The sequence below is a fragment of the Heterocephalus glaber genome, unplaced genomic scaffold (assembly GCF_053883595.1).
Source record: "Heterocephalus glaber isolate CG9 unplaced genomic scaffold, H.glaber_assembly_v1.0 deba00001610, whole genome shotgun sequence".
Taxonomy (NCBI): Eukaryota; Metazoa; Chordata; class Mammalia; order Rodentia; family Bathyergidae; genus Heterocephalus; species Heterocephalus glaber.
In genome coordinates this window covers 8,065,311-8,083,489 of record NW_028258381.1, presented here as the reverse complement: position 1 = coordinate 8,083,489, position 18,179 = coordinate 8,065,311, and the positions used below count along the sequence as shown (strand labels likewise).

Below are 18,179 nucleotides of genomic sequence, written 5' to 3'. Positions count from 1 at the left end.
CCCTGCTTGGGAAGTTTTCTGCCATTATTTCTGTGAAGAGATTTTTTTATGTCATCTCCACTCTCTCCTGTTTCTTCATTGAGCCCAATCAGTCTTATGGTATTCTTCTTTGCATTATCCAGCAGCTGCTGGATTGATTTCTCATGTTCCCTTATAATTTTGAAGTAATTTTTCTTTTCCTGGTCACTAATTGCAATCTTATCTTCTATATCTGAAATTCTGTCCTCACATTGGCTCATTCTGCTGTGTAGACTTTCAATGGAGTTTTTCATGTCCTGGAAATCTATTTGCATCTGTTTTATGGATTCCATTTGTTTCTTATGTTGGGATTCCATCATGTTCCTGAGCTCCTCTCTAGATTTATTAATCATGTCTTGCACTAGTGGCACAATTTCTCCTGTTATCTGAGAAATTATTTCTGATTTCATTTTTTCCAGATCCCCTTTTGTTGCCAGTTCAGTGGGTCCAGGTGATTGAGTATCAGATTGTTCCATCTCATTTCCCTTTGGGGTTGCTGTAGGTGATCTGGAAGTCTGGTTTTGAGACTTATTTACGTGTTTTCTCATTTTGACTGGGCCAGGGGGCTGTTAGTGCCTACATGGATTACCTCCTTTGAGCTGGGTGAGGTGGGCCAGGGGCCGCAAGCAGCGGTAGGGATGGTGACCCAAAAGCCCTTTCCTGTGGCCTGGGAGCAGCGGGAGGGATGGTGGCTGGGAAGCCCCTTCCTCTGGACCCGGAGCGGTGGGATGGTGGCTCAGAAGCCCCTCCCTCTGGGCCGGGAGCGGTGGGAGGGATGGTGGCCTGGAAGCCCCTTCCTCTCGTCCGGGAGCAGTGGGACAGTAGGTGGCCCAAAACCCCTTTCCTCTGGGCTGGGAGCAGCGGGAGGGATGGTGACCAGGAAGCCCCTTCCTCTGGACCAGGAGCAGTGGGACAATGGCTCAGAAGCCCCTACCTCTGGGCCAGGAACAGCGGGACTCAGTACCTTGGTCTGGTGGTCTGGTGTCCTCTGCGTTTTTGTAGTGTGGAACCAGGTGGCTGCCTGTCTGCAGCGGGGTGACTCGGCGTCCTCCGCGTGACCCAGGACCTCGGTAGGGCATGCACAGACCTTCCTGTGTGCAGCGGGCTGATTCAGCATGTTCTCTGTGACTCAGGACCTCGGTAGGGCATGGGCAGACCTGCTGGTCTGCAGCGGGCCAACTCGGCATGTTCCTTTTTCCAGTTTCTGATGCAAATGACTCACAATTTTAGGGAGCACCTAAACTGTGGTCTCATTTGTTGGATTTCTGCTCACCAAGTACACACAATCAAACACTTCAAAATCTACATCTATCATTGAATTCTGACTTCTTAAACTAAGAATGTCACTGTTCTCCAAGACAAAATCTCAAATACTTTAGAAAGAGGTCTCTGTATTTAACTGTTCTGCCCCACATTTGTGTATTAATTGGTCGGATAAAACTAAAAATAGCAGGATCATCAAATATGTTTGGAGCACAAAATCGGGATTTCTAAAAAATAGCATTCAGGTAGATTTTGATAGGCTTAAGAAGACAAGCATTGTGAAATAGAACCAATAGATTAGCCTTAATTTAGGTTTTTAAAACATATTAAATAGCTCCCTGCCCATTAGGAGGAGTAACACCCAATAAACAGATTGAAGTCCCACTGCAAACCCAGTGTGATGCTCTTGACTGCACAGATGGGGATGGAAGTTGGGACAACACATTAATATCACCTTAACTACACAATGCCAAGGTCCAGACCAGGGTTGTGGCAGTGCAGGCAGACCACACACCCAGCAGAGTGTCCTTACTGTTCAAATAAGTGCCATGGGAAAACTGGGACCCAAGTGCTTCAGGACAAAATGTTCGCACCAGCAAACCCACTTTCTAAAACCATTCAGCAACATCTCACTCCCCTGAACACAAGCAGCTCCTCCATCAATCTCTGATCAGGGTCACAGGGAATGTACGACACATGTGGACGGCAAAATAACCTCACAGATCTCACGCAGACTCTGTATCTCCGTGAAATCAATGCAGGGAACCAAGAATCTGGTGGTTACGCTTTTTAATAATGACCCAGCAGGTGGCCAATGGAGAATGCTAAGAAAAACAGGATGAAGAGAAGCTGGAGGTGGGGAGGGGCTGGGGATACACCAAATAACTCCTTAGGGTCATGCCACTAAAGCCAAGTGGGGTCCACCCTTTTACACATCACTAAACACACTTCCCCTGGGGAACTGGAGTAAAATTAACTTATTCTTAAAATGTGAGGTTTGTTTTCTCAAAACAAAGTCCCAATCAAACTTTTGTTTCCACCACAGGCACAGTCATGACATTTTATACTCTAGTTCAAGTGAATCACTCTGAGTGGCCTTTTCTAGGACCAAGTGTTTTCAGACAGTGGGGGCTCCCTGCTTGCTGTCTAGTCCAGCAAATTCTTCAAACTTCAGCTATGAGGATGATGAGATGATTCAAAACCAAATCCTGGGAGAGACGACAGAAGGGGATGAGCCTGGAGAGGCTCTCACGTGGCGGATACCCTAAACACTGCTCGAAGGCTGAGGGGCTGCCCTTGTAACACTTTGAACAGGCTGAGAGACAGAACTCAGACCAGGATAACCTTGCTTGCAGAGATTCTAGCCCAAGGTCATTCGGCCTTGTTGCTCCGGGCCTATGGTACTGTACCAAAGGGCAGAGTGTGTGCTGAAGGCCTGTTAAACGCTTGGAGGCTGAGGAGCAAAGAGAAGAAAAGAGACCAGCATCCCAATACCCCTTCGAGCCCATGCCCCCAATAACCTCGCTTCCTCCTGCTGGAACCCAATTCTTAAAGGTTCCACCACCTTTCTGAGGCACCACAGTTTGGATCCGAACTGCAGCAGATATACACATCACTTTGTAGACATAATGCATAATGCAATGTGTACTTAATAGACCACAGTGTAACTTCTACATGCTCTGGGAAGCAAATTCTCATGTTTCACATGGCTGTGATACTTTCTTTACTGCACCAATGTGGGACAGAACCCAACATACTTCAGAAGTAGAGGTGCCCCCTCCAGAACCTGGAGCTAATCATTCCACTCCCCTCTCCTCCTCTACCCACCCAGCTCCTCCCCCAGGCTGTTCGCCACAGTGACTACCACTCATCTACACCCTTCCTCCTTCACATGATTGTTGAGTCCCTACTGTGTGCCAGGCACTGTTCTGGGGGCTGAGGCTACTCCCATCAAAAGGAAATAACCAAAAATCTTTGCCCCTCAATGTTTACACAGTGAGAAGTACATTCCATCCCTTTTGCCCATGCTCAGGAAGTGAGCCACACCCAGCCTCCACCATATCCTGAAGGCAAAGTGTACTAGGAAATGGAATTCATCATCAGAGTAAGGTGAGCCAGGAAGGGAAGTGGGGTGGCATTTGAAGTAGAGTGGTCGACAGTTCTCAATGGCATGGTAATGTTACAGAGGCTTCATTGAGAGGACACGATAAAAGTGAGTTCAGGGAAAGTAACTCACATCATGGGGACAGGTAGTCAGGTGGCTACTGCCCAAATCTCACCCTTTTATATATTCCTGGGGCCAATTCCCTCCAGTGAGTTCACAGCCTGCACCATAGCTAGAAGAAAGCAAAAGCCAAGCAGAGCCCCAGTTCTGGGCAGTCAGCCCTCGCCATACCTGAACCCTGGCTCTGGGCTTATCCACTGCAGACCCTGTCTGCCTCAGGCTCCTGTATCACAGCCACTTCTCACCCAAGGCTCCTGGCCTCCTCTGGAGCCTCCAGAGATAAACCCTCCAGGCTTCTTTTTCATTCAAATTGCATGTTGCTCAGATTCTAAAAACTCTTAAGAGTGGGAGGGTTGAAAAGGCTTATTTCAGAAAATTGGCAGTCAGGGGCTGCCACATTTTGCTGGAATTCCAGGGCCTGAAAAGTATTTGGCAAAAGACAAAAAACACTCAAACATAACTTGGTTCTAATTTCAAGATTTCTAGGTGTTAACATAGATAGGACTACAGAAAAAATACTCAGTAATCCTCTTATTTTTCCTAGTTTCAAAAGATAATGTTCACTTTCCAACCCTTTCTCTCTCACAGATGGTGGTTCCTTCCAATTCTGGAAGGGTTGCTCCTGTGCCAAACAACTCTGAAGCACAAGAGAGTTAATCACAGAGCATTTTGGTTCCAGGGAAGGATCAGAAAAATACAGAGACTCCTCTCTAATAAAATGAGTTCACCCCTCTGTGACTCAATCTACACCCTTGTATGTGTGAGTGTTATACTATGTATATACTAGGGGCTGAAGGCATAGCTCAGTGGTATAGCACTTGCCTAGCTCACATGAAGCCCTGGGTTTTATCTGCAGCAACACAAAAATAAATAAATAAATAAAAATAAATAAATATTTTAAAAGCCAAGTGTGGTGGCACACACCAGTAGTCTAAGCTACTTAGGTTAGAACAGGAGGATTGCTTGAGCCCAGGAGTTTGAGACCAGCCTAGGTAACATAGCAAGTCCAACAGGAGTAGTAGCAGTAGTAGTAGTAGTAGTAGTAGTAGTAGTAGTAGTAGTAGTAAAAATAAATTTTAAAATAGTATACCATAAGCCAGACCTGGCAGTGCAGGTCTGTAATCCCAGCACTCTGGAAAACTGAGGCAGAAGGATTACAAGTTTGAACCCAACTTGGGCAACTGAGCAACTTAGCCAGACCTTGCCTCATTAAAAAGGTCTGGAGATGTAGTTCAGTGTGAAGGCCCTGGATTCAAACACCAGTACCACCAGAAAAAGAAATTAGAATCCTATACATTTCTGGGCTAATTTCAGGAAGGATAGAGCCCTTCTAACAAAAACTATGTAGAGTTCAGAAGTGTCAACACCTAATAACCCTTAGAAAAAGATAGTAGTGCTGATATCTTGAAAACACTACTCTGATGCAAAGCTCCTGGGACGTACACATGCTTAGGCCTAATTGCTCCCCAGGTTCAACCCAGGTACAACTGGAGATTTGCTGTTGTCACCACTGTTTTTGAGGTGTCACTGTAGCCCAGGAAAAGGAAGGCCACCAGGAATTTCTCCACTTGGTGGGCTGGGGACAGCCGAGGGTACTCCTTCCGAAAGGGCAGTTTCCAGGAGGTCCTACAGCCAGCTGGCAGAAAGAAGCACTGGACTTAGAATTCTATCACTCAAAAAGGCATCTGTAGTTCTCCTGTTCAGGGGAACCAGAGCCTGCGGCCAAGCTACAGAATCTGCCACATTCAAGGCCCGAGTCTCTGGGACTCTGCCAGCTGGCAGAGTGACTAGGATGGGGGAGAGGACCTGCTAGCACAATTCATAGGAAATGCTGGGTTACGAGAAAAAAAGGTCATTCAGTAATGAGCTCTCAGAACACCACCCCCCTCTCCCCCTGGGATGTGGCTGCCAGCTGCCTCCTGGCTCAGAGCCCTGTGTTGCTTCAGGATAAGTACACAGCCAGGATGGTCCTGCTAATGTCTGCTGTCCAGGCAGTTATCATAGCCAGCATCTGGTTCACTTACCAAAGTGTCAGCTTGAATCCTAAGTCATACTTCTGCTCTAAGGAAAAAAGACTGAGTTTCTAGAGATTTTGTTGGCTTATCTGCATAGTAGGTCACACACCTCCAAGCCCAGTACTGCCCCTGGCATAAACAATAGGCAAGGTACAGTATGCAGTGTGCAAATTGCTCACAAGCCCCCATGCAGGAAGGCTTTGGAGAGGAAGCAGAATAGCAAGGTGATGACATAACCGGGAAACAGACAGTCTAGGTTTACACTTTGGGGCCCTCCCACTTCATACTAGGGACGTGGACAAGTCACTGAGCATCTCTCTTTGGAACAACAATAAGGATGAAAGTAATTGCTACAAGGATTGATGGGTTAACATTTGTAAAGTGCTGAGAATTAGTGTGCCTGGCCCAGGGGAAGCATTCTATGAATGAGTACAGATAAAGTCCTGAGTACAAATAAAGGTGCAGTTTTATGTGTAACAGCTAAGAAATTTCTGAAAGGATGGCAAGACAGGGCAAGAAAGCTCTTCTCAAACAGTCCTCAGATCTCCTTCCCACTCAAGGGCCTCCTACCTGCATGAAAACCACCCATGCTGGACCCCAGATAGGGGTGCAGGAAACAGTAATGAACTCCATGCTACAAGCCCTCTCTGAATTCCAGATGGCTCATGATCAACTACACAACAAATTCATACACTGAAACCAGCTGAAGTGGAACAAAGAAACAAAGACAAATTTCCCAGGTTGCAGCTGGCAGTTGGAAGCTATGGCCATCAAACCCCTCCCTTGATTGTTTTCATGCAGTCAACATGCAGAGAACCCACTGCTTTGGCACAGGCTTGGCAAGTGTAATTGTGCACTTACATCAGATTCAGGACTTCAGCAAACCCAAGGCATGCTGGTGAGACACTCAGCACCACCGATTTACGCTGCAAATTGTCAGAAATCTCACATATAAAATTCCATGTGACGAATTACAGAGAAACCTCCTTAGTTCCTCCCAGGGACACCTCTCCACCACAAAGAAAGTGCTGCACTCAAGAATATCATCACATACAAGTGTGCAGGAAAGAAAACTTACTGAACACACAGACACTCAACTTTGTGAAAGGATCATCCTACTCACTCAGGTTTTGTTCTACGTGGTAGCTCTGCCTTTATGATACTTTCAACCTTGCATGCAAGATTTGAAATCCCTGTTAAGATGACAAATTCCTATGGAACAAAACAGCTGTTTGTAAAGAACTGAGTCCCCACGACCCCTTGGGCACAAATTCAAGGCCTGGGAGAAACGGGCAGCACAAATAGAAGAAAGGAGATGCTAGATAATTCCATCAAGCACTAAGAATACCGGAAGGACTGCAAGTGTGGGTACTGATGTATTCGGGCACACACACATTTGTTTTTACGTAAATAGCAGAGCGCTTCTCTATTCTCTCTGGTGAGTCACCAAAGGGGATGCGATTCCATTTGTCAGGTTTTAAAACTGAACAACTGGAAAGAATGGGGAGGCCCATCACAAAAAAATCAATACCAAGCAAGGGAGAAATTTTGAATAAAACCAGAAAATCTTTGCTGTGGTAAAGCCCGAGGCAAGGAAAAACTTTTCCCAACACCTTCCTTTAAGAGAACCAAGGCTTTTAATATTTTCTAGCAATTACTTCTTAATACAAGAAAAAAAAACAAAGAAGTCACTTCCAGCATTACTCCTCAACTATTTGGGAGTTTTACAACTCTCTAAAACAGGCAAGACCAAAGAGACATTGGTCAATCACTACCTAAGATTGCATCGATTTCATTAATTTAATATAAATTTCTTTCAAAATAATGAGTCTAGCTGGGGAGCTGAAAGATCCCTAAATCAGACCCTACACAGAATTCCAACCGCCCCCACTTTAAACAAGCCGCCTTAGCAGGAAGGGGGTGGCCCGGGCAGGTGGCACTTCTAGCTGGGAGGAGCCGCGGTCCCGCGAGGCTGTGGGTGGCCCCTCGTCAACTCCCAAGCCCGGGCCGCGGCTCGGCGCCCCCATCCCCGGTCCCCGCGGGTTCCCCTCTGCCGAGCTCGGGCTCCTCGGGCCGGCGGGCCACGTTTCCTTACGATCTCGCCCCGCCCCAGACCCGGCGCTGGCGGAGACGGCGCAGCGCGCAAAGGTCACCAGCCCTGCCAGGCCTCCCGTCGCGCCCCTGCAGCCCGGGCGCCGCCGTCGTGGGTGAGGCCCGCAGTCCCGGGCCCAGCCCCGCCTCGTGGGCGCCGCTCCTACCTGCGTCAGAAGCCCGAGCAGCAGCGCCGCGGCGCGCCCCGGCCTGCGGCCCATGGCCACCGCCGCCTCGGCAGCTGCGGACGCGTCCACCCGCGGGGCGGCGACGGGAACCGCGACCGAAGCCGCACGCGCCGCGCAGACCTCGCTGCGCCCCGCCCGCTCCCGACCGCGAGCCGCGCGCTCCCGCGGCTCCCAGGGACCGGGCGGCCGCGCGCGCTCCCGAGAGCCGAGGCCCCCCTCCCCCGGGCGCGCCCGGGGACCAGGGCGGCCGCGCGCGCTTTCGCGGGAGCAGTAACCTGGGGCGCGGGGACGAGCGCGGGCAGGACTGCTGTGTGCTTGGGGACAGCGGGCCGTTCTTGAAGGAGCCACCGCTCCGGAGCGGCACGAGGCCGAGTTGCTGCAGGTGGCCCCGCTCCCAGGCCTAGTTCTCCCTCCTCCATCCTTTCTGTTCCCGTGCACCTCCCTCGCCGGAAGGTGAGAACAGTGGACAGGCCAGGAAGGCTAGCGCGAAACCCGAGACCTCCATGACCCTGTCTTCCCGGACCACCGGGACTCACCCCCAGGACCCCACCTGGACGCCACCGTGTGGCCAACACCTCTGCCCAGTTTCTGTCCCAGGAACCAGCACCCAGGGACTATCTGCTTTTCAAAATGCTGCCTTATTCATAGAGTTATTCAACAAGCGCAGATTAAACTTGCAAGATGGACTAGAGAACAGGTGAAGGAGAACCACATTGGCGTCTACAGGGAGAGATCGTCTCTTGGACCCTGTGACACAGGTGTCCGGAGGAAGAGGTCAGTCCTTGGGCCTTGCGATCTCGCTCGGGCACTGGGTCTAGAAACAAGTGGGAGGAGCACAAAGACACTACTGCCCTTCACTTGAGAGGGAATGTGGTTCGTGTAAACAGACCCCAACTGAGTCAAGTTCCAAACACCTTTCTGGCCTTCAGTGCGTGCATCTTGGTGAATATAAATCTTGTGATTAAGGCAAAAAAAAACTCGTAGCCTCCTAACCCTGCTGAGGGACATTACACTCAAATAACTGCCTTCTTTAAAACTCTTCTAGCACTGAACTTAAAGTGTAACTCAGTGGAGCAGAACCAGCTTAGCAAGTCAGAGCCTCTGTGTTGAATCCCAAGTACCACATAAAAACAAATTTTAAAAAGAGAGGCCAGAAAGCCAGGTGTGATGGTACATATTGTAATCCCAGCACTCCGGAAGGAGGCAGGAGGATCACAAATTCAAGCCCAGACTGGGAAATTTAGTAACTTAGCTAGGCCCTGTCTCTGTCTCAAAAAATGAAGAAGGGCTGGGGATGTAGCTCACTATAAAGGCCCTGGCTTCAATCCTCAGCAGAGAAAAAAAATAATTTTTAAATGGGAAAAGTTAATTTGTAAACCAAAAGCATACTGTGTGATAGAATCCCAGATTTTTTCCCCTAGTGATGATAAAAATTATCGTGTCCTGTGATAATTCAAAAGACTATTGTTAGGGTTAGAAACATAGCTAGTTTTCTGTTATTTGTCAACCTCATGCCAAGTGTTTCCTCTTTTCTTGCTGGACCTATAGCCTTCTCCTTTGAAGCAGCTCTGTCACCCTCCTGGTTCTCTTATTAATGGATTAAGATGGAACTTTGATTTGTGTTCATTTTGTGTTTGAGTGTATGTTATATTTCTATTAATTTTTTTTTTTTTTTTTTGGTATCGGGGATCGAACTCAGGACCTTGCGCTTGCGAGGCAGGCGCTGGAACCACTGAGCTAAATCCCCGGCCCTCTATTAAATTTTATTAACATATTAATGCCTCATCTAAACCCTTCCTGCCTCTGGCCATCCACCTGAGAAGATGGTTTTGGTGAGCTGAACTTCTTGTAATTTGCATTCCAAGAGGCTAAGGCAGGAGGGTTGCATGTCTGAGCCTAACCTGGACAATTACCAAGACCCTGTCTCAAACTAAGAAAAGGGCTGAGAATATAGTTAAGTACCAAAGCTCTGGGTTCAATTCCCAGTAGAAGAGAAAGAAAGAACCTGTTACTTTTGCATTGCTAAAGGAAGCAAGTAAAAGAGAAGATCCTACAAGACCCCACTGTGTCCACATGAAAGGTGAACAGGTGTTCCAGAGATTCAACAGAGATTCATCCATGCCTGCTTTGGGCCAGATCCTGTGCTTGGCACTGAAGATATAAGAATAAACCAAATAGAGAAAGCAGTGGCAAAAAGGGCAGAGTGGCTGCATCAAGTGGACTTTAGTCTAGTGAGGTGACAAATAATAGAAGTGAACAAACATGTGTCAGATGGTGGTAAGCACCAGGAAGAAAAATAAATTGATGAAAGCACTTGGGACAGGGCTGAATGTTCCTAGAAACAAGGGTCAGGCCAGGCCTCTGGCAGATCACAAGGAGCAGAGACCCAGCTAGGAAGGAACCTAGCTCTAGTAGTAATTACAGGCTCGCAGGCAGGGGCGCCAGGCCTCATCAGGCCCACCTGGGACTTCCCAGCCAGGGTCTGTGGGACTGGGGCCCTGGGATTCCACAGCATAGTGGAACCTGAAGTCAAAACGAAATGGGGCCCCAGTTCTGAAGTCCATTGTAAGGGTTTTTATTTAGTTCTGAGAGAACAGGAAGGTGATTTGAGGGCTTTGAGCTGCAAAGTAACAGGAGCTGGCCTAAGCTTCCAAAGAATCAAAGGATCCCCCTGAGTGTTGTGTAGAAAACAGACTTTGGGCAAGGTTGGAAAGAGTCGACCAAAGGGCAGAGCCTGGAGGAGCAATAAGATCGATATAATTGATGCCTGGTCATCTGTGTACCTCCTGGTCTCTGCATCAGCCCTCTGATCATAGCTGTTTAACGGACCATCTCTCCATCTAGACTCCTGGCAGAAAATGAAGTGACTTTTAATAGGAGTGGATGGTAAGAGATTAGATTCCTTTTTATACTCTCCAGATAGGTATAAAATGATAGGTAAAGGAAGCTGACATATAGCTGTTTCAATTTTTAAAAATTACAAAACATCCAGTGAGAGTCTAGCACAATATATCTACCTAGCACAATATATTGCTAGAAGAATTAACAAGGATCAGATTTCTGGAGTCTTTTTCCAGGTGCATTGCAAGAAAAGTGTGGCCCATCCAGGTAACCCAGGTCATAAGCTCAGGAGACAGTACACTAATAAAGATGAGTTATACTTGTCTGAACAAGACTGGAAAGGGGCATCCTAGATACCTTCCAACCTGTGTGTGTGTGTGTGTGTGTGTGTGTGTGTGTGTGTTTGTGTGCATGTATGCGCGTGTGCTCATGCAGAAGTGTGGGATGGAGCCATAGAAGGAAGCGTCTAGGCATTATTGCTAATTTCAAGAGAAGCAGAAAGATTCTGTCCCAGAGGTCCCCTAATGTGACTAAATGTTTCAAGTTTTAGGAAATAAGGTTGCCATAAATTTTCTCTTCAGGTAGGTCCACTCCTAAGAATAAAGCCAAGAATAAACCTGTCTTGAATTTCCTCTCTAGTGTAGTTTCATATCTGACAAGATTCAAAGACCACTTGCAACAGCATAAACACGCACTGTTGTAGCCTTTCTTATCTTCCCGTTGTTCACCCCAAACTCTATGCAGTTGTCTTTCTTAAAGAAAACAATTTGTTCTTTGCATGGAAATCTTTGCACTCATCTCCTTTTCTACTAATTTTGACCATTTGGTCAGCTGCTTACTCCTTTCATTTAGGTCTATCATATCAATAAGCATTTTTCCTGTTAAATTGTCTTTCATCAGTTTAATGTGTAGGCCCATGGAGATTGAATTTAAAAGGATAAAGAAACATTTTTTATTTCTTGACCAATGTGATAAAGAGAACTGGCAGGTGAAAAACGACAGGACTGGGTAAGGCGTGGGAGGTTTGGAGGTGAAGTTTTACTCAGTGACATTTCTAAGATTTTAATTGTTAGAAATGGTGGTGATAATTTGGGCACTTCATAAATTGGCATTTCAAAACTAGCCTTACTAAAGTCTCTTAATTCTTCTTTCCACTAGATGTGAATAGGTCACTTTTCCACTTGGCTATGTCTCGCTGTGGTGGAATAATTGTCCCCGGCCGCCCCATGTGTTAAAGGTGGCATGCCAACTTGTGGTGCTCCTGGGAAGTGCCAGAAGCCTCAAGAGGTGGGGCTACTTGGAAGAAGTTGAGTCGCTGGGGGCATGGCCTTACAGGGGATCCTGGGACCCAGCTGCTTCTCTCTCCTGGCTTCCTGACACCTTAATGTGAGCAGCTTCCTCCACCACTGTGCACCCCACCAGGATGTACTTTTGCCTCAACACAGACCCTAAAGCAACAGGGCCAACTGACCATGAACTGAAACCTGTGAAACCATGAGCCAAAATAAGCTCTTTCCTTCTTTAAACTGATTTATAGCAGGCATTTATAATGATGCAGAATGTTGACTAACACATGCATTTTCCCTTATCTTATTTTTTTATTAAAGGAACATAATTGTTAAATACTAGGGACAAAGAGGAAATTTTCGATAGTAGTTCACATATTGTGCTACAAGTGCCTTTTCGTATGATGTAGAACTTAATCATTCAGCAACACTGGAAAGTAGATATCATGATGCCTTTTCTCAAATTGGGCACTACCATTTATAGAAAAAAAGTAACCTTCCCAGCCCTGTCAAATAATAGGAGGTGGAGCTAAACTAAGCCTTATCTGGCTCCAGAGCCATGTTTCCTCCTTGCACTAATGGCAAAGTTCCCTTAAGAGCAATAAACCAGGAAACCATTTCCATAGCAATGAAGTCCTTGGTAAGTTCCCTGTTACACTGATGGCTTTCCAGTAAGAAAAACCAAGCTCCTGGAATTGTTAGTCCCTAGCTTTATTTCACAGTTTGGGCATGGTTTTAAATCTCCTCCATCCAACTAACTGGAAGGGAGAACTAAAGTCTTACTTTCCATCAGCATTGTTTACTCCCAGGAGCTTCTCTCAAAAGCTGCTCCTGAGTGATGCCCAGAGCCGCTGTCCTCGTTAGGACTCTTGCTGCGCTTCATGAGCAGATGTGCGTGGCTCCGTGTTGGCACCAAAGTCTTCAGATGTTTCCTAGAGACAGACGCGTTGGTATTTCTGTGCACAGGCGAAGAGCTCTGAGCTCCTGTCAGTGCTCCTGCCTGGCTCTCATGGAGCTCACCGAGGCAGTCTCTTGCACCCACAGCCAGCCATCTGACATCTGGCATCTGGGTCTGCTGGGTTAGGTGATGTCTCCTAAGTTGTCTCAAAGGACATGGCTGTTTAGGTCATTCTACTCTCTTTCATAACTTGGATCTAACATGCTATTACCACTTCTTTGTAATTAAAAAGGTCCAAACTGCCTCAAAGCTAAAATGTGGTCACTTGGCAGTACATGCCTATGTCATGTACATTTCTGTCCCCTTAAAACCTGGTCCAATGTTACAGAAAAATATTGGCAGTTGAAAAAACTGTGTCAGGGAGGAAGAGGACATTAGAGGATTAAAAGGAAGAAGCGAGTAGGGAGTATAGAAGATGTGTTAAAAACCTAGATGTTTTTGGTTTGATTTTTGTTTGGTGTCTATTTTTATGTTTGTTTTGATGATGGAGGTTGAACCCTGGGCCTCACACATGCTAGCCACATATCCTGCCAAAGAACTATGCCCTCAACCTATAAATATGAATTTTTAAAGTCCTACTAAATTCCTCCCTAAAGTATCTACTTGCTAAATTTTGCAATTTCTGTGAAATGTCTACATTAGTATTCTGATTTCAAATGTAAAGGGTCGAATCACTAGTCATTTGAGAGATGCAGATGACAACAACGCTGAGATTCCACCTCACCCCAGAAAGAATGGCTGCTATCAGGAAATCAACCAATAACAAATGCTGGCAGGGGCGTGGGGAGAAAGGAATCCTTCTTCATTGATGGTGGGAGTGCAAACTGGTGCAACCACGCAGGAAATCAATATGGAGATACCTCAAACAACTAGAATTAGAAGTCCCATTGGACGCAGCTATTGCTCTGCTGGGTATCTTCCTAAAAGAATTAAAAGAATCATACTACAGCGATATATGTGCACCCATGTTTATAGCGGCACAGTTTGTAATAGCTAAAGCTTGGAAACAGCCCAACTGCCCATCAACTGGAGACTGGATAAAGAAGATATGATTTTTTAATAAAATGGAGTACTACTCAACCATAAAGAACAAGAAACTAGAGACATTTATAGCTAAGTGTATGCACATTGAGGCCATACTCTTTAGTGAACTAAATAGGACACACGTGTAAATACTGAATAGTTTCCCTGACGTGAAAAACTAAAAGTGTAAATAAGGATCAAAATGTATAATTGATATTGTGAAATAGGAAGAAAAGGCCTAAAGGAGTAGAGGAAGTGAGAGAGTGGGGGAAAGAAAAGAAGGGAAAAGAAAAAATATGGGAAAAGGAAAAAAATGGAAACAAAGTCTTTGTAAATAGGGAAGGGAGGAGGGGGTGAAGGGAGGACAGGGGAATGGGGAAAAAATAAGAACCAAGATACATCATGTAAAGGTATAAGATCCCAATGATGAATGTAACTGTACTGTATACCTAAAATGTACCAATAAACTTAATGAACAAAAATGTAAAGGGTTGGTAAAGTTTTGATTGTCAGGAACAATTAGTGAATGAAAATCCCTTTAATAGTCCTCTAAAAGTTGTTATATTAAAATAGTTACCAATTCTAAGTCTAGCCTCTCTCTCCTTCTGTTGTAATCTAGAAGTCCCCTGGATACTCTTTGAAGGCCAGGTCTGCATTTTGGGTCACCAAAAAAGTTGTGCATGTGGCCCAGTGCTCTTTGGTTCCTTGCTTTGATTTGGTAGTTCCCAATTTATAGCTACTGTGTTGCTTCAGTTTCTTAATGTTTTCAAGCAAACTCTCCTGATCAAGTTCGTATCATTCCAGTAAGTGACTATCTCTAAACAGGAAGAAAGGACCCAGTCTGTGAGGACCTAGTGTCCCTGACCTTGGTCAGATTGGGCTTGAACTTGTGATCCTCTTGCCTCTGCCTTCCAGAGTACTGGGATTGCAGGTGGGTGCCAACATACCCTAGTAAAATTTTCTCTTTCTGTAAGGACAATACTCAGACTGGATTCAGGTCTAACAGCCTCATTTTAAACTATCATCACTTTAAAACTCCCCTATCTAATTACAGTCACATTATAGGGTATTAGGGTTGATATTTTAAAATACTGATTTTGAGGGGAGGAAAACATGCCCATTATATTTCTCTTACTTGTCTCCAAAAATTCATGTTATTCTCACATACAAACTACATTATTGATAAGTTCAGCAGCCCCAAAATCTTAACCATTCCAGCACCAACTCTAAGTCCCAAATTACATGTAGGTATGATATATAACTCAAGTAGGGTGTTACTGGGGGACACTGTCTTTCTGTGGCAAAATTCCTCTCTAGATATGAACTGTGAAAACAGGAAGGTTATTTATTTCCAAAATACTGTGGTGGGACAGGCATTGGATAAATATTCTTATTCCAAAAGGGAGAAATCAGAGAGAAGAGATCACAATTCTCAAACAAATAAAATCATAGAAGGGCAAATTGTCTTAGATTTCAAGATTCAAGAATAATCTTTGACTTGATGCTTTGTCCTCTGGGATCACTAGGGTGATGACTTTGCCTTCCCAGCCCACAAAGGTGTGGAGTAATTTTGCTGTCCATGCTGAGTGTCAGTCCTACTCCCCAGTCCCGAGGTTGTGGCAGCCTAGCCTACTGAAACTGAGCAAGTTGCACCACACTCTGCAACCAAGGAGACAGTCACATCTTTGAGGTAGTGCTTCCTCTCTTCCTTTTTAAGGATCATGTGGGCTCACAGCCAGATAGCTCTATCTTCCTCCGCTGTGAAATCCCAGAAGCCCAACAGGCCTCCTTCATTCTGTTCTATGTCTTTCCTCTAGTTAAGGATAACAGTGCCCATCTCTATTCCTGGCTTCTGTTGAGACGGCTGCCTGGATCCATGAATCACATCCAACATCACTTTATAAAGAGGTTCTCCAGCTAAACTTGGAATTCTCCCCAGAATCCACTTTCTGAATATTTGCAATATTTTTATGTTGAGAACTTTCCAAATCTTTAGGTTCTGGTTATCTTTTGTTTAAAATATCTTCTTCATTCATCTCCATCCTCTCATATTTTGCAATAAGCAGAAAGAAGCAAGTCCACACTTTGAACACTTTACTTAGAAAAATCTCAGCTAAATATCCAAGGTTGATATTTATACTTTCTCATCTCTACAAATCCTAGAACATAATTCAGTCAACTTCTCTGTTACTTTATAAAAAAGAATGTCTTTGCTCTTGAGTCCAATAGCATATTCCTGATTCCCATCTGAGATCTCACCAGAAGGAGTTTCTCATTGTTGATTTGCGTCAACAACACAGGGTATTTGCACTGACCTAAATCCCCAGCCCTTTTTAATTAAAAAAATTTGTTTTAGACAGGGTTTTACTAAGTTACTAAATTGCCCACATTGGGGTCGAACTTGCAGTCCTCATGCCACAGCCTGCAAGAGTACTGAGATTATAGGCATGCACCTCCATGTCCAACTCAGAAGAACTTTTAAAGTCTTCTGTGCAAGGGTCCGCCGTGCCTGGGCCCTGAAACAATACCAGTCGATGGCCTGTAAGAACCTGGGCTGCACAGCAGGGGACAAACAAGTAAATCATCCTCTGTATTTACAGCCACTCCAATCACTTGCATTACTCTGCCTCCTATCAAGTGAGTGGGGCATTACATTCTCATAGGAGCACAAGCCCTACTGTAAACTGTGCATTCAAGGGACCTAGGGTGCACCTTCCTTATGAGAATCTGATGCCTGATAATCTTAAGCGGAGGTGAGGTGATGATGCTAGCATGGGCAACAGCTGCAAATACAAACCAACTCAGCAGAGGGGTTTGACTACACAGAGACTGATACATTAATTTCTTGCAGACATGTATTAAAACTCCCTGAGTGAGTGGCAAGTGACAAGCTGCATCTGGTGGCAGGCTTTATAGTAGTCAGTGAGTTGAGGAATTTCAATTGTGTAGCTGTATCTGGTGGCAGGCTTGGATTCAGAATCTGTCACTTATTTTAGCACACATATGGCTTGTCCATTATTTTACTTACCACTTCCAACCATGCCTCCTTTCTCATAGTTTTGGTAAGCCCAATAGCTAGCCTTAGCCAAAATGAGTAAAAAGCAACATCATTGCAGTTTCTTTGAAAGCGGGGGAGAAGCCAATGATGAGACAGCAGAGACTCAAAGGCTGCCATCAAAATGAAAGTCCATTTAAAAGAAAATACCAAGATTCTTATTTAAACTATGCGTTCATTGCAACAAGCCACTCACATTCTTCAAGACCACTTCATACAATGTGTGGTGACTGGCTAGTCAGTGAAGCCATGGAAACTTCAAAACTGCTTCACCACATGGAGATCAAATATTCTGCATTAAAAAGCAAGTCTTTGAAGTTTTTCAAAAGAAAAACCATAAACATTAAGAGCAGAAGCAATTGTAGTGGCTACCACTTTATCAATGTTTCTACACTAAGAGCATCCTTCTTAATGGATAACCACATTGCTAAAGCTAAAAAGACCTTAGTGTTTGTGAAGAGTTGATCCTACATGCTACTAAGGACAGTTGGCATGAACTTTTAGGACAGGCTACTGTTCAAAAGATGCCACTTTTTCCTCTTTGGGCCAGCACCATAAATAGACAAATTGATCAAACAGCAGAATGTATAGAAGTATAATTCTTAGTGATGATTGATAAGTCACTGTGGTACACAGTCCAGGGTGATGAGTCTAGCCATGTTGGCAACAAGGCAAAAATGCTTGTTTTTGTGCAATGTATTTTCAGGAGGATATGCATGAAGACATGTTATGTGTGTGCTTGCTGCCAAACAACACTACAGTTGCAGAACTATTCAAGTCTTTAATGATTACATATCAGAACTGAAGTGGTTATTTTGTCTTTGTATATGCACAGACTGAAGAGTTGCCATAATTGTAAAAGCTTTTTTTGTCTCATTTTTTGAGTCAAATAAGTTGCTTCTGATCAAATAAAGATAAAGCACCTGTGAACCAGATGGAGCCTTGTAGAATAGATGATGCCAAATATTGGCCTCAACTAACTCTGTGCCTGTATACTCCAGGTCCTGGCCATAGCTACCCGCAGATCTGAGCTAGCTCTGTGTCTTGTTTCCTCTCAGCACAGGACAGCAGAGGCTCCAACAAACTGACTGACCTGATCATGAATGAGGCCAACACCTAGGAGAGAAGATAAGACTGGAGGGTTGGCAGATCAAGGAGAAATTATGGACCTGGGCAGTGGCACTAGTCAGAGAAAATCCTAGAGCTATTGTAAACTG

At 45.2% G+C, this 18,179-nt stretch overlaps 1 protein-coding gene and 1 long non-coding RNA gene across 5 annotated transcripts in view; one reads left to right on the top strand and one right to left on the bottom strand.

The window, feature by feature from the left end:
• The window catches only part of Vopp1 (VOPP1 WW domain binding protein), a 95,312-nt gene extending 86,944 nt beyond the window's left edge, over positions 1 to 8,368 (bottom strand). Inside the window, exon 1 of one of the 4 annotated variants that reach the window (XM_021254207.2) lies at positions 8,075 to 8,368. In XM_021254207.2, coding sequence (XP_021109866.2) covers positions 8,075 to 8,218 — 144 coding nt within the window. In that variant the 5' untranslated portion in view covers positions 8,219 to 8,368. Of the gene's footprint in view, positions 1 to 7,778; positions 7,936 to 8,074 lie in introns of those variants that run through there. The other 3 variants (XM_013070418.3, XM_013070417.3, XM_021254208.2) reach the window with 3 other exon arrangements.
• A 15-nt stretch (positions 8,369 to 8,383) lies between these two features.
• The window catches only part of LOC110348183 (uncharacterized), a 63,948-nt gene continuing 54,152 nt past the window's right edge, over positions 8,384 to 18,179 (top strand). Inside the window, exon 1 of the long non-coding RNA XR_015445402.1 lies at positions 8,384 to 8,573. This is a non-coding gene — a long non-coding RNA (uncharacterized LOC110348183). The remainder of the gene's footprint in view (positions 8,574 to 18,179) is intronic.